The 14,210-nt window shown below is 48.5% G+C and overlaps 2 protein-coding genes and 1 long non-coding RNA gene across 3 annotated transcripts; 1 reads left to right on the plus strand and 2 right to left on the minus strand.

Annotated features, from left to right (window-relative positions):
• Window positions 1-399: 399 nt before the first annotated feature.
• F8A1 (coagulation factor VIII associated 1) lies at window positions 400-1,933 on the minus strand. The gene has a single exon (XM_064463108.1). It carries the CDS (start codon window positions 1,890-1,892, stop codon window positions 813-815), a length of 1,080 nt encoding a protein of 359 aa, XP_064319178.1. The 5' UTR covers window positions 1,893-1,933; the 3' UTR covers window positions 400-812.
• A 2,760-nt stretch (window positions 1,934-4,693) lies between these two features.
• On the minus strand, window positions 4,694-6,087 carry LOC135315356 (uncharacterized). The gene is made up of 2 exons (XR_010374813.1): window positions 6,010-6,087; window positions 4,694-5,893 (listed from the first exon to the last, which is right to left on the minus strand). It is a non-coding gene; the product is annotated as an uncharacterized LOC135315356 (long non-coding RNA).
• An 18-nt stretch (window positions 6,088-6,105) lies between these two features.
• TMEM35A (transmembrane protein 35A) lies at window positions 6,106-11,915 on the plus strand. Its single transcript, XM_009505167.2, has 2 exons — window positions 6,106-8,558; window positions 11,398-11,915. Exons 1-2 carry the CDS (start codon window positions 8,439-8,441, stop codon window positions 11,782-11,784), a joined length of 507 nt encoding a protein of 168 aa, XP_009503462.1. The 5' UTR covers window positions 6,106-8,438; the 3' UTR covers window positions 11,785-11,915.
• Window positions 11,916-14,210: the final 2,295 nt, after the last annotated feature.

Here is a 14,210-nt window from a genome sequence, read left to right on the forward strand (position 1 = left end):
CATTTCTTCCCGGATCTGAAGGCTGGCTTTCTTCACCTAAATACTGCAGAAGGTCCCAATAAGCAGAAAGCAAGAGGCACAAGTGCCCAACAGCAGACAGGAACAGCAGCTGAAGAGAACTGAGCACACAGCCCATTCCACTCACTCATCCTTCTCCGCCTCCACCATTTGTTTATTTCCTAATTACCCTCAGCGCTAGTGGAGTTGCCATCTTGCAGTCTCAGTTCTCTAGGTTACCAGCTGTTCTACAGAAAATGCTGTCAGGCCGCCGCCACCACCGGTCCCCAGGCAACCACGTCCTTTTGTCCATCACGAGCCCAGCGCCTGGCCTCATGCTGGCCGCAGCGTCTTTTGTTTTCAGGAGGGAAAACTGATATCTGATTTTCGGTTTTTTTAAAAAAAAAAAAAAAGCAACTCCAATAACATTTGATTCCTAGATGTGCAAGCCCTCCAATGCACGTACCCTGGGTGACATCCTCCTCGCAAGTCTTCCTGTCTGCAAATCGTGGCCAGTTCCTTAAGGAACAGCCTGGGTCTGCCTCACATTGGCCCTTCTGCTTTGGGGTTACACTTTTCCAAGCATGACAACTTCCAATACATACCGTGAGTAGTTTACTATGAAACAAGATAAATGTGTAGATGAACACATTCGCCCATCAATTATTACTTGCTTCTGTTACAGAATTCACGTTAAAAATAAATAACGAAATAGAGGATACATGGACACAGGCCGTGGCTTCAGGCGCGAGCCCAAGCCCGGCCCTGCCGCCCTGCGGAAGCACGGCGAAGCCCGTCCGTGGCGGCGGCGCCGTTCAGAGCCCCTGTCCGGCGGGGCTGAGCATCTCCTGCAGCACCAGGTGCAGCAGGTGGTTCTGCTCGGCGCTCAGCAGCGGCCAGAGCTCGGCCTGCAGGGCCTTCAGCGCCTCCGCATCCTTCTCTTGGCACGCCAGCACGGCCGACTGCAGCAGCAAGAAGAGCTCGGCCGGTAGGTAGCTCGCCGCCGGCGGCAGCCCGCCGCCCGCCCCGGGGCCGCCCCCGGGCCCCGGCCCCGCGCCGCCCTCCGGCGCCTCCCAGCAGTACTGCTCCAGCGTCCGGGCGTGCTCGGGCAGCAGCTTGGCGGGCGGCGGCTGCAGCAGCAGCAGCAGCAGCACCCGCGACACCTCGCAGCGCGCCAGCACGTCCAGGAAGGCGCCGCCGGGCGCGGGCACGGGCGCGCCGCCGCCCCCGCCGCCCAGCCCGGCCCCGGCCAGCGCCTGCGCCCGCGTCAGCGCCGCCAGCGCGCCGGCGTAGTCGCGGCCCAGCAGGAGGCAGGAGGCGCGCTCGGCCAGGCAGCGCAGCGCCTCCAGGGGCAGCCGCGCCGCCGTCAGCAGCTCGGCCGCCCGCTGCAAATGCGCGGCGGCGCGGGCGGGCCGGCCCGTGTCACGCAGCGCCGCCGCCAGCTCCAGGCACAGCCCGGCCGCCAGCGCCGGCTGCCCCCGCTCCAGGTGCAGACGGGCGGCGAAGGCGCCGCAGCTCTGCGCCGCCGCCACGTACTCGCCGAAGCCGCCGCGCAGCCCCAGGCGCTGCCGCAGGTCCCGCTCCTGGCGCAGGAAGAGCCGCGCGGCCTCGGCCAGAGCGGCCGCCTCGGCGGGCCCGTGGAAGAGGCTCTGGGCGCAGCGCGCCACGGCCAGCTGGCACCAGGCGGCGTAGGGCAGGCTCTCCTGGGCGCGCAGCTCCCGCGCCAGCGCCGCGAACTGCTCCGCCGCCTCCGCCACGTTCGGCTTCCGCAGGAACCGCCGCCGCAGCTTGGCCGACACCAGCCGGTACCGCGACAGGAAGTCCCCGTCCCCGCCGAGCCCCGGCCCGGAGCCGCCCGCCCCGCCGGGGCCGGAGCCCCCCGCCGCCGACAGCATCGCGCGCCGCCCGGAACTGACGCGCCAACGCCTCGCCTCGCCTCGCCTCGCGCGCCGACGGCCAATCGGCGCCCGCCACGGGGCCACGCGGGCGGCGGGGCGGTGAAGAGGCGGGAAGGGGGCGTGGCTACTGCAGCCAGCTGTGTCCCCGCCCACGAGGGGGCGGGGCAATGCGCGGCGGGACGCATGTGCTGTGTGCTCCCCGGCGGGGCCGTAGGGCGGGAAGACTCTCGGTGAAGCCCGCCCCAGCCAGGAATAGTTCACCCAAATAGAATCACGGGATCGCACAATGTCCTGAGCTCGAGGGGACCCGCAAGGATCACCGAGTCCAGCTCCTGTCCCTGCACAGGACAACCCCAAATTCACACCGTTGTCCAACTGCTTGTTGAAGAGTGTCAGGCTCGGTGCTGTGATGCCTCCCTGGGGAGCCTGTTCCAGGGCTCCACCGCCCTCTGGGGGAAGAACCTTCTCCTAATATCCAACCTAACCCTCCCCTGGCGCATCTCCCTGCCGTTCCCTCCGTCCTGTTGTTGGTCACCAGAGAGAAGTGGCATTGCTGCAGGAGGGCAGCTGGTGCTGACACAAGCCCCAGCAGCGCAGCACCTGCCTAACCTCTTCATGGAAGTTAATGACAGTAATCACTCACTGCAGGTACCCAGAACATCACAGGATTTAGTGGGGCACTTAGATACCAGATTTTTGGGGTTGGTGTTTTTTTTTTTTTTTGTACAATGGGAGAACTCGGGAAAGGTTTTATGTGCCTCTGCTTAATTAGGAATTTTTCTCTCATCCTTTATCCCCTTGGGAAGCAGAGAGATTTTGCCCGCTGCTCTACCCTGCCCATTTGGCTGAGCTGTTTGCAGCGTGGGTTGCATCCCTGGCCTCCCAAGAGCCTGCATCTGAGAGGGGACATGGCCAAATGTGTATATTCTTTTCCCCCCCCGTCTTTTTGACAGTTCAGTGCAGCTCTGTGATGCCTGCTGTGCAATCATTTGCTCTGGAGAGCTCACGGTGGTGGGGGGTCACTGGGAAAGCACGGTATCTGTTTTTGCAGATTACAGGGTTGTGCGAGCCATCCGAAACTGCAAGTCCATCCGAAGGCTGCTCTACATCTCCTGCAAGCCAGAGGGTGAAGCCATGAGGAACTTTCTTGAGTGAGCACCCTCCCCTCTTCCTTTCCACTGACCTTAGTGACAGACCCTATTATGTCCAGACAAGGACATAAGTAACTGCCCTTGGCCTAGGAAGGTTTCTTGCTGTGACTGCGTTTCACTGGGCGAGTTCTGCAGGTGTGACCCAGGACTAGTCGGTGCATGGTCAGAAGTGGTTTATGCTTCTGTGTCACTTTGTGTTTACCTGCAAGCTGCACTCGCTGGTTTAAGGCAGCGGGTGTTCTTTGGGTTTTGTGTGTTCCAGCAGGATGCTTTAGTGCATCAGTAAGGGATAGAAAATAACGCAAACATGCTATAATGGCATTGTGCATCCTTCCCCAACAAAACAACACGTCTCAGCGTGGGATACGGGGTCCACTGGGTTCACTGCAGGAAGGTTGGCCCCTAGCTAATGCAGTGAAGCCAAGGCGATTAGTCACCTGCTTAGGGTTAATCATATAGCTAATTCTTTATCTGGGGCAGGCCCGTTTGCAGGTGATCAATCTGTCTGCAGGTAACCAGTAACCAATGAAGGTAGTGCAAAAGTGAGGATAATTTTTACAGTGTCTTTCAGCTGGGATGGCTTGTGAGAAAGGGAGCTTTAAACCTGCCACCGACTCCTCGGCTTGTCCATGAGGCTTTCAGAGCTGTTTTGGGGTTCAGTTTTGATGGTTCCAGACTTCAGCCAGTGTCAGCTGCAGACTCTGAGGGATGTTAGCCAAACACACGATACCTCCTTAGTGCATCCTCTGTGTCTTTCCTTCATCATTTATACCTAAACAAGGAATAGTTCTGTAGCAATCATGCTCTATCAGTCTGAAGTGATCCTCCTGCAACAGCTTGTGCAGCTTTATACACTGCTTCACATTCTTCCCTAAACTTACTAGTTATGGCCACGTAAATATTTTGAAGACTTTCAGAAGTTTGTTCTGTAACAATTTTATTTCAGAAGTAAACTCAAGGTGCACTTCAAAGGGGCACGCAAGATATTCGTTAGAACTTGTGAAATATTACCATGAAATCACAATGATAAAATTTGACTCTGTCCATCAGCAGTTCTTAACCATCTACATACACAAGATATTTTTTTTTCTCAAATCAAGGTCTCACATGATTTCAATCCCTGAAACAGAAGATGCCTTATGGCATGCATAGTATAGACATCACTAGTGCTACGTGGAAGAGCTCTATCTCCTCTCCTCCTCCCTTCCAAAAGGGTATCAATATAAAACCCAGTTATCTTCATATTTTAGATTTACCCTTTGCTGCATAGTCAGCTGGGTATATTTAAAGTAATTCTTTGCTCAAAACCTCAGAGTAGTCTAGGAGTAAAAACCTGCTAACTCACCACCAACAGAAGATTAAGAAAGAAGTGGGATTTAGTTTCTATCAAAAAACAAAAGCATGCCTCACTTCTGGGGTGTTTTATTATTTTGCCAAAGACATGTAAATAGAGTTATGCCAGTATTCTGGTCTAGTATTAGATCACAGCCAGAAATATCAGCTTTAAGGAAAAGCCCTAATTTTACACCTATTTGAACTGCCAGTAGTTTTAAGCACCCAAATAATTTTAATTTTTCCATTTAATGAATGTTCTGCAGTTCTAGGAAGATGAGTTATGCATTGCTGTTCACATAAAAAAAGACAGTCTAACAGATGTAAACTATTTATTGAATATTTGCCACCAATATTGTTAAATACATAATCTTATACTAGGTAGTACGAAGAAATTTAACCCTATCCCAGCTGAAACCAGGACAGTATCCACCCCTTATTCCATACCATTTACATCATGCTCAGGTTCCACATTATCCAGTACAACCTCATTAACCTCCACCCCCTTTCCATCCTTTGATAAAGTACATGGATATCGTTTAGTCCACAGCTTTGGTCTCCATCTGTTCTTGTGGTCACTCAGGACAGGAGAGGTGGGGTGTTGTGTGGAGTTACTGAGCACCAAAGCCAGCTCAGGTCGGGTCACTGTTGCACTTGCACTGGTCCTTGAAAGGCTTGTCCTCCATTGGTTCGGGTGGTTCCTGCTGTAGTAATTCCCATAACATGCAACTCAAATCATGGGTTACAACAATTTAAAGGTAGAACCATTACAATCTCCACCCCTGGTCCCTTTGGCCCAGGTTATAGGTTTTAACATTGCAATGAACTCCTCCCCTTGCCCATGGCTGGCTGCAGCACCTCTAGAAGCAAACCTGTTCCAGCGCAGCTTTGCCCATGGCTTTATAGTGTTTTACTCTAGGTAGGGTATCATCATTTTGGAATGGTAGTGACAAATAGTTCATCACGTATAATATTTTTGCTCATCGGTTGTGCGGGGTTTCTTGGCTATCTCCCCCTTTTTGTTTTTGGAGTAGTTGTTTGACTGTGCGGTGTGTTCATTTGTTGGAAAACACTTCTTCAAACTTGGAACTGCTGTTTCCCCCTTTCTGGCTGTAGGTCTTTCCAAACCGGGATGTCATTTTGGCTCCTATTTCATATTCTCTCGGCATGGGTGCTGGCGGCGGGGTCGGGCAGGCGTGGGTGCGGGTCCCGGGTCGGCGCCACCATGGGTGTGTGGCTCTGGCTTCGGTTTCTGGCTGCTGATCTGCCACCTGCGAACGGTGTACTGCCAACGGCGGCCTCCGCTCCACCCCTCACCAGTACCGGTGCCAGTCCCTGGCGGGGTGGCGCAGGTGTTAGAGCCCCCGGTGCTGCCGCCTCCGCGCCGGGATTATCGCCACGCTCGGGACCATCTCTCTGCCATTTGCCCCGCTCCTTCCCATGTTTTAACTTCGAACACTGCTGAGAATGTTGATGGAGCCCCATGCTTTTGCAGGAATTCCTGTAATAACTTTACTTTAAAAGCATCAGAGTTAATGCCTCGCTTGCTCAATAACTGAATCAGTAACTTAACAATCGTCTCTTCTTTGGCAGAGAGATTAGCTCCCATGCTTACTGCCCCAGCCACTCACCTGTAATATTAAGGTGATGTCCCAGGATTAAGGCTGTGGTGCTGCCGTCAGCTTGATTCGTCCGGCTGGGGTCCCTGCAGACGCACTCCCATTTCGGGGTCACTATTTGCAGGGATGAATGTCATGGACTCCTGACAGATGTTCTGCAGAAGACCTTTATTGTCAGCTTTTCACTGCTTATATATCTTTTTGACACATTCCTCACGCGATCACGCGCACAGTTTCTGTTATTAGTCAGCTAGCTCTAAGCACGCGCCTTATGCTACGTTCTAATAGGCTGTTCTTTTTTCTCTAGCTCTATCTCATTTGGTTTTGCTTACTTAAGTCTTTCTTGGCATTCCCACACTCCCATCTCTGTTTTTTACTGCCGTGTCACTTCAGTTCAAGGACATGTCAAACAGTGCTAAGTTACTTGCAAATTCATCCCCCACACCTAACTACCCTGTTTGTAAGGAAACACTCAGATTTCTGGGGTGAAAAGGTTCTCTGTAGCATTTCATCACCCTTTCCTCCCCTGGAAACCTCTTTTTGGGCTGCTGGTTAAAGCAGCCTGGAAAATACCCTCTCCCAGGTATGGTGGGTTTTCCCCATCAACACGTGAATACAAAGTGCTAGAATCCACTGTCACTTCTAACACTGCCATGCCATTAGTCCTCTGCTTGCTTCAAGGATATTTCAGGTGTTTTTCAAGTTGATAGTGAACTTGCTATGAAGAAACTGTAGGAAGTAGAAATCCTTGTGCTTCACTGGGCAGATGTTGACTTCTGGGCTCAGGGAAATATTTCCTGTATAAACTTCCAAATCCAATGTGGAATCGCTGTCAGTCACATGGGTAACGTGGAGGCAAGGAGAGAGGTCTTTCCTTTTTATAAAAAGTAACGAAGAGAAAACAGATTCAAGTGTCCCTCCTTCCGCACCTGCCTCCCCCTTCTCCACTAATGCTTGCTGATCCCAAAATATGAGGTGCCCTGTGAAAATGTCAGCAGCAACAAGTTATTTCCTCATCAGGTTGCTCTGTGGTAGTTAATTCTAAACTTTGGTGTGTTTTGTGTCTGTCCCACCATGCTCACTGGCTGGCAAGCTGTGAACCTCCATGTTATATGAAGTTTTCCACAGCTCTCCAAAAGATGGAGCTGCTACAACCTGGGGGCAGGTCTGAGTGAGCAGAGTTCCCGTGCGTTTTGTGAGCTCCACGTTGTTTTGAGGGCTCCTTTTATTTTTTTTTTAATTTTTACTTTTATGTTGTGCTGAAGGTACCTTTTGGTTTGTCCTGGTCCTCTAGGCCAGACCAGTAGCAGAACATGTGTCCCCAGTCAGGCTGTTAAGTTTGACTCTTTCCTTCAAAAGAGGAGTTCCCTATCTGATTTGGGTGAATCAAGGTTGATAAACTCCCAAGGAAACAGGGAGAGCTGCCTGTAGCCTGTATTTTCAGGCTTTTAACTCCAGTCCTAAGGAATCCTGGGTTGGGAATAATTCCGACAACCACCAGTTTGCAAGCCATGGGGAGTTTAGGACTTTAGGCTTACTAAACCAGAATGGGAGGTGATGGGAAAATTCCTGACAGGAATAGGAAGTGTCACTCATACTATCCCAAAAGTGTAAGATTTTTGCACATTGTTACAGCCTCTTGTTTCCCGTTTATAGGGAGGGAGGTAATTTTCTAGCAGTTCTGTTTTGTATAATTATACCTTGGCATCTCGCTGTGAGATCTGCATGAATTTCTGCTTAGCCTCACTATGCCTTTCTCAAAAGGAAATTTGTTGCAGCTTAGAGGGGGAGAGATAATGACTTTAAATCAGAAGGTAACAGAGGATCAGGAAACCTTTCCACTAGTCTCTGAAGAGCTGAACATACAGGAGAGGTTTTTCCTCTAATTGCCATCAGTTCCAGGAGAGCCATAGGGGCAAGATGTCTTTTTTGCTTTTCTGGGGCATATATTAAGCAATAGTTGTTTGCTGTGTATTAGTTTCTGAGCAGCTGAAACTGAGAGCTGCCTAAGTACAAGAGACTTCTGACCACTTTTCCTCCACAGCAGGTTATTCCTATGCCCTCTGCTAATATGTCCTCATTTTCCCACGAGTGAGCAACTGTGTTTGGCTGCCATCCCACATTCCTAAAGCTGGCTCAGGTTCGGCTTTCTGTGGGTAATTTATGGAACGTGCAAGGAAACAGAGGATGACTTAATGGTAGGAGCAGTGGGAATGCTCATTGCTCCGGAGGTGCTAGAGCTGCCTGGCTTGGGCCTCCTGGCTGCAGGGCATTAGGACCCAGAGGTTGCTGAGCGGAGGATGCTGAATCCCCTTTCCGCTGTCATCCTCGCTGCCTCTGCAGCTTTATTCCTCATCTCCTTCAATGGTGACTGACTACCTCCCGCCCAGGCTGGCAGCCAGAGCGAAGAGGCCTCGCTAGGACTGGTTCCCAGCGGCTCCATGGCATCTCCCAGGACTATTACCATCGTCGCTCTCTCGGTGGCCCTGGGGCTCTTTTTCGTCTTTATGGGGACCATCAAACTGACCCCTCGGCTCAGCAGAGATGCCTACAATGAGATGGTGAGTACGGCAGTGGCAGCACGGAGGGAGACGCAAGAGGGCTCTTCCCACTCAGTCTTGCAGCAGAAGCAGTGTTTGCAGTGGGATACATGGAGGGTGACCGTTCTGGAGCCCTGAGCGATGGGAGGGAGGGGAAAGAAGCTTATCTGTCTCCTTATTTGATGGACACGGAGGGAAACAAATAATATGCAGCGCCAAGGATATCCTGGCAGCCCTCGCCTGGCTCCGTCTGAGGCTATCCATGGAGAAACCTCTCGTGGATAAAGGACGGGGAGGGAAGGCAAGGAGGGTGGGATAGCACAGCACACGGATGCCTGCAAAAAGATGGGAACATAAGGGTCTCTGAAGAGCAGGGTCTGAAGAAGTGCCAGACATGTAGCAGCCAGGTACAGCTGATCCCTGGGAGAAAACCTACCCCCTGGACTGGGGGTAGGAAAAGCAGATGCCTGCTTTGGCAGCCAGATCATCATCGTCAAAATTCTGTGCTTTAAAGCAAGAATAACGACAATGCCTGTCCCTACCTCACCAGACTTGTGCAGGGATTAATTAATGACCATAAAATGCTTTGAGATTTTTAGCTGGCAGAAGAAGGTATTATTGATAGTCACCTTATTATTCTCTTTAGCCTGGAAATGAGCTGCTTCTCCTCTTGCCTAATGGGAAAGGGGTGAGGAGAGGAAGCAGAAGTCAGTGTATGCATTTCTCAGCTGGTGAGCTCATTTGTGCTCCTCTCTGCCCATGGCCAACCCTGCTGCAGAGCTTTGCTGGCTGTGAGTGGCAGGCAGGCAAGGGACTGGGTGCCACAACTTGCTTCCTTGACCATGGTTGTTTATTTTGCTGCTGCCCTCCCTTCCCACTCCCCCATTATATTTATTGCAGTGGCTGAAAAGCATTGGTATAATTTTTGTGCCCCTAAAAAAATAATGCTGGAAGTTTCTAGCACATTCTGTTCTCTCCCTTTGCTCCACCTGCCCAGCTGCTTTTCCTTAGCTCTCAAATAACATCTGAATTACAGTGCCTCATCTGCAGCCCAGCACAAGGATCTCACTTCTTGGTGATTCTTCTCTGTAACTCAGGAGCAAGAAACTGAGATAAAGTGCTCAGAAAACAAAGCTCATAAGCTGCTTCTACATAAGGGACAGAAAAAAAGCACTGAGACTTTAGAAGCATTGCAAAATTCTTGCTCTGGAAAATATTTTGCTTCTCTGTCCCTTTCTACTTTACCAAGAGTCAGGCCTACAGGTAGGAACTATCTCAATTTTTCAAAAGAGAAAGCAGAGGCACTTGGATATTACACAGCACCATAATTCTTAATAGCCCATATTGTAACATGTTCGTGGCTCATCAGGCTTTCATGCTTTTGCTGTGCTGCATACCAGGGTGGTCTGTCATGTAATGGAGACAGTGAAAACCTGACCTTGCCAATCAATAAGCATGGTTTCTTGCCCCAAGCAAATAGAGAACCTCTGTTATCTACCTACAACACCAAACTTGCAGTTTTTCATTCAGCAAAAAAGACACACTAGGTTGTCTATTAGAATACTTAAAATACCAGAGTACTAGGACATGCTGGTAGAACATTTCTTTATAAAGCTGTGTTTTTCATAACTGTTTAAAAATACTCTGAGGTTTTATTCACTGAAGGTTTAAAACGCATCCTTACAATGCAAACACTTACAGTAAATAATTGAGGATCTCATGACACATTTAATAGTAAAAATGACAATGCTGTATATTTTTAACCACATGTTGAAGTGTCAGCTCCTCTTAGAAGGAAGCAGCAAAATACAGAGAAGTGGGAAGTTCTGTGTTCCTGTAGTGCAGGTTTCCAAAATTACATGGAAGTAAATCGACAATCTGATCAGCACCTGTGAGAGCTGAACAACTCTGTACCTGAGATTCAGTTTCCATTTCCCTCTCCTTGATTAGAAAGCAAAGAACACAATGGCAAGAATATCTGCAGGGGCAATATAGTCAAGTGTAAGTGGAAATAATTTCAGTTTCTCCAATAACTAGGAGCTTTATTAAAATATATATAGAAAGGAAATACTTGATTGAAAAAGGAACAAACAAACAAAAACAACAAACCTGTGAGCACCTAATTGTCAAATGCAAGAACGTGAACATGTGTTAAGGACAGAGGTTGTTTCTTCCCTGAAACAATAAGGCAGCTTGTGTAAGCAGGCTGAGTCTTGCAACTTACACTGCTTCTAAATCCAGTATAAACCAGGGAGCAAAGGATGTCAAATGTCAGTTTGATTTCATCTGAGGGAAGAAAGGATCATAAAGGTATGTAAGCACAGGATAGGGTTGGTGATCTCAATTTTGATGTATAGTCCCATGCTAAGATTGTACTGCCATGAACACTAGGATATTTTAAGTTGCTTTGAGGTAGCGACTTCTGTTTGTACTTGCTGTGCCTTGGCTTTGTAGGGATGAGGTGTGTTAATTATAAAGGATGAGCTACTCTTAAAGGTACTTTTTTTTTTTTTTTTTTTTTTTTACAACATGGTTCTGTATTGCTAATTCTAGCAATTTTAACTTCAGATTTCAGGAGGGTCCACCTGCCCTGCTCCTAGCTCCAAAAATGGGTGCTAGGTTGCAGAACTGTTTTCCAGCAAGGAGACAACAGCCTATAAAGGGGGAATTGCAGGTTGAAGGCATTAATATCCCTGCAATAGAAGCTTTAGGGGTACAGACTGGATATTGTGTCAGAGGGGTCTGTGATGATTGAAGTGATCTTCAGGTCACATTGCACATCAATCTATTTCAATGGATATCACCTTTGCCTTTATGTTCTCACATTATGGTATTCTATACTATTACTGCTTGATTTCAGAAACGAGCATACAAAAGCTACGTGCGCGCCCTCCCCATGCTAAAGAAGATGGGAGTCAGCTCCATCCTTCTCCGCAAGAGTATTGGCGCCCTAGAAGTGGCGTGTGGCATTGTCATGACAGTGGTGCCTGGTCGCCCCAAAGATGTGGCCAATTTTCTCCTCCTCCTCCTTGTGCTGGCTGTGCTCTTTTTCCACCAGCTAGTTGGGGATCCACTCAAGCGTTATGCCCATGCCCTGGTCTTTGGGATCCTGCTTACCTGTCGTCTGCTGATTGCCCGCCAGCCTGAGGAGCAGCTGCCAGAAAAGAGGATCCTGTCAGTGAATGGGGATGAGCAGCCACTCATCCATGAAGCAGCCCCTGAGAAAGGCAAAATGAAGGTATCCTAGTTGAGTGTGTGAGAAATACGGACCCTCGAGGCAGCTCTCTCCAAAATCACCCAGAAAATTTGTTTTTTTATTTACCTATTTATATTTTTTGTCTGTCTAAATAAAGTTGCACTTGGGGTCTGAGAGACACACGGTATGTCTATGCTGTAGTCTTGCTTTTGCTGCTGCCCCGTAATGTTGAAAATACAAGCTAGCTTTCACCAGGACAGCTTGGAGGCAGTTAGCAGACTGGCTGGAGTAGCGCTAGCCTCAGCAGGAGCTGCAAAACCAGCCTGAGAGCATGGGCAAAGACTTGGGCAGGTACTCATGCTAACTCGGCACTGCTGCAGTGGGGAGATTAGCCTCTGAGCATCAGCCCCAGGCCCCATGGCAGTTGAAACCTAGCCTGGATGCACTTCTGCTATGTGGCAGTCTTGGCAACAGTGGCTGGGTAAAACATAACCACAGTGTCCCTGTGCTGGTTTGTGCAGCCCCATCCACAAATCTGTTGCCTTTTCCATAGTCAAGGAGGACCCTACTGAGCATAAAAACGCTGTTTGTTGCGTTTGAGAGAGGGATCCCTTAGCCTTTGCCTCTGTGCCCAGTCCTTTCTTTGGACTGGTTATTGAGGCAAAACATGGGATGTGCTATTTGCATCTTCGTGCATTTCCACACTTTGCAGAAACTCTAAAACTGGGACAATGGCCTGATAACAGTATTTTTTTGGCTGCTTCACGTGAGGCAGTGGCATCTCTTTACCTCTCCTGGCAGAGATTAATGATCTCTGGTGAGGGGATGGGGAGCACAACTGACCGAAGAACTCCAAAATATCTGTCTGCTGTTGACAAATAGTTACATGCTCCCTACTTCCTTCCAAGAAAAAAAAATCCCCTTTTTTCACAACTATTGCAACTTTATAGAATTGTCAGTTATTGCTGATAGATGAGGGTCTGAATGTGTCTGGGTACCTCACTGTTGATTCCACATACAGCTTCAGTGAGCTGGGGTAGGTCACCAGAGCCTGAATCCCTGTGTGTTGTATCTGAAATCTTAGAGTGTCATGAGAAGCATGTTTGGGTTTTTTTTCTTGATGTTTGTCTGTTTTCAGTTTTTCCTTCTTAATTATTCATGAAAATAAACTTTTTGAAATTTGGAGAAAAATGTCTTGACAGAAACCCATTTCTTTTCTGAGACACACATCTGAAAATATTTTTCCTGTGCTCAAATGTTGCACCTAAAATGGGTGGAATCATGTTGGGGAATTTCGGAGAAAGGCAAGGTGATGCAGGATGGAAGCCATCTGAACCCTACTGGGCAATATATTAATAACCACAGGCATTTAAAAGAGACATTTGAACATTTTCATGAAACTGTCTAAGGTAAGTTTCTGCTTCAGTACAGTGTGCCAGCGAGAAAAGATATTAAAACTCTGGTAAAATGTTAGTATTACATCTCTAAGAATTGATGGTGGATGTTCATATGCAGTATATCCAGTTTTAAGTTTGCTGTTGAAACAGATGTAGTCCCAAATATATACATGCTGAAAAATCATCCTCCTAGAGCCCCAAAGAGTGATCAATTCTCTCTTATCAGATGTGCACCCCGAACAAAGGAAACTACCAACAGGCCACTTTTGTTAGACAGTCTCTTTTTACAGACAACCTTAGGCTCATCCCAAATGTATATAGAATTTGCTTTACTTCCCAAAAGACAATTCCTCTACTGTGCTTTGACTGCAGTTATTAATCACTTTTTAACTCAAATAAAAATACCATTAACTCAAAACCACACCATGATGTGTATTCCTACACAAAGTACTCACAACTGAATTGCTGCAACCTTTTAGGCAGCTGCCCCTCACATGTGCACCTAACTCTGTAAACTTGAAAACAAGTGCTTATGTTTGTCTTTTGTAATGTTCTTCACCAAAACCTGTATAGATGCAGTAATAATAAATGTAAAGTATCTGCATAGTAGAGCTTATCCTTGCAAAAACTTCAGACTCTAGTGAATTCTGAAAAATGTGGGTTTTTTTTTCACATTTGCAACATGTGAAACATTGCAACAATACGAATTACTGAACCGCAGTAGTGGCTACATGTTATTACAAAGACATGACTTCCTGGAGTCTTGTAACAAGAATTCTGAATTTACCTATATTGGATGGACCCTCATCACTGCCCCTCAGAATCAGCAAGCTCTTTTTGGAAGCTACCGGTCATCTTTGCTTGCTAGAGGTGATAAGGCACCAAGAACTGGTTTAGTGCTTTTCTAAGATTATAATGCTAATTTACTCAATCTTTTTTCCCCCTTTGCACTCTTCTTTCATCTCCAAGCCCATAATTTCATTCCCTTAGGTCTCATCCAGCTGCTGCCACCCTCGAGCACGAGCGTTTTCCCAGCCGCAGCCTGCTGCGGAGGGAGGGGTTTGCCCGTGGAGGGGTGCC

Source organism: Phalacrocorax carbo, chromosome 11 (genome assembly GCF_963921805.1).
Source record: "Phalacrocorax carbo chromosome 11, bPhaCar2.1, whole genome shotgun sequence".
In the NCBI taxonomy this organism is placed as follows: domain Eukaryota; kingdom Metazoa; phylum Chordata; class Aves; order Suliformes; family Phalacrocoracidae; genus Phalacrocorax; species Phalacrocorax carbo.

Excerpts from the sequence above, each read along its gene's own strand:
- TMEM35A (XM_009505167.2), top strand. The coding sequence starts at position 8,439 with ATGGCATCTCCCAGGACTATTACCATCGTCGCTCTCTCGGTGGCCCTG. Across the intron at positions 8,559-11,397 it reads GAGATGCCTACAATGAGATG|AAACGAGCATACAAAAGCTA; the intron begins GTGAGTACGGCA and ends GCTTGATTTCAG.
- F8A1 (XM_064463108.1), bottom strand. The coding sequence starts at position 1,892 with ATGCTGTCGGCGGCGGGGGGCTCCGGCCCCGGCGGGGCGGGCGGCTCC.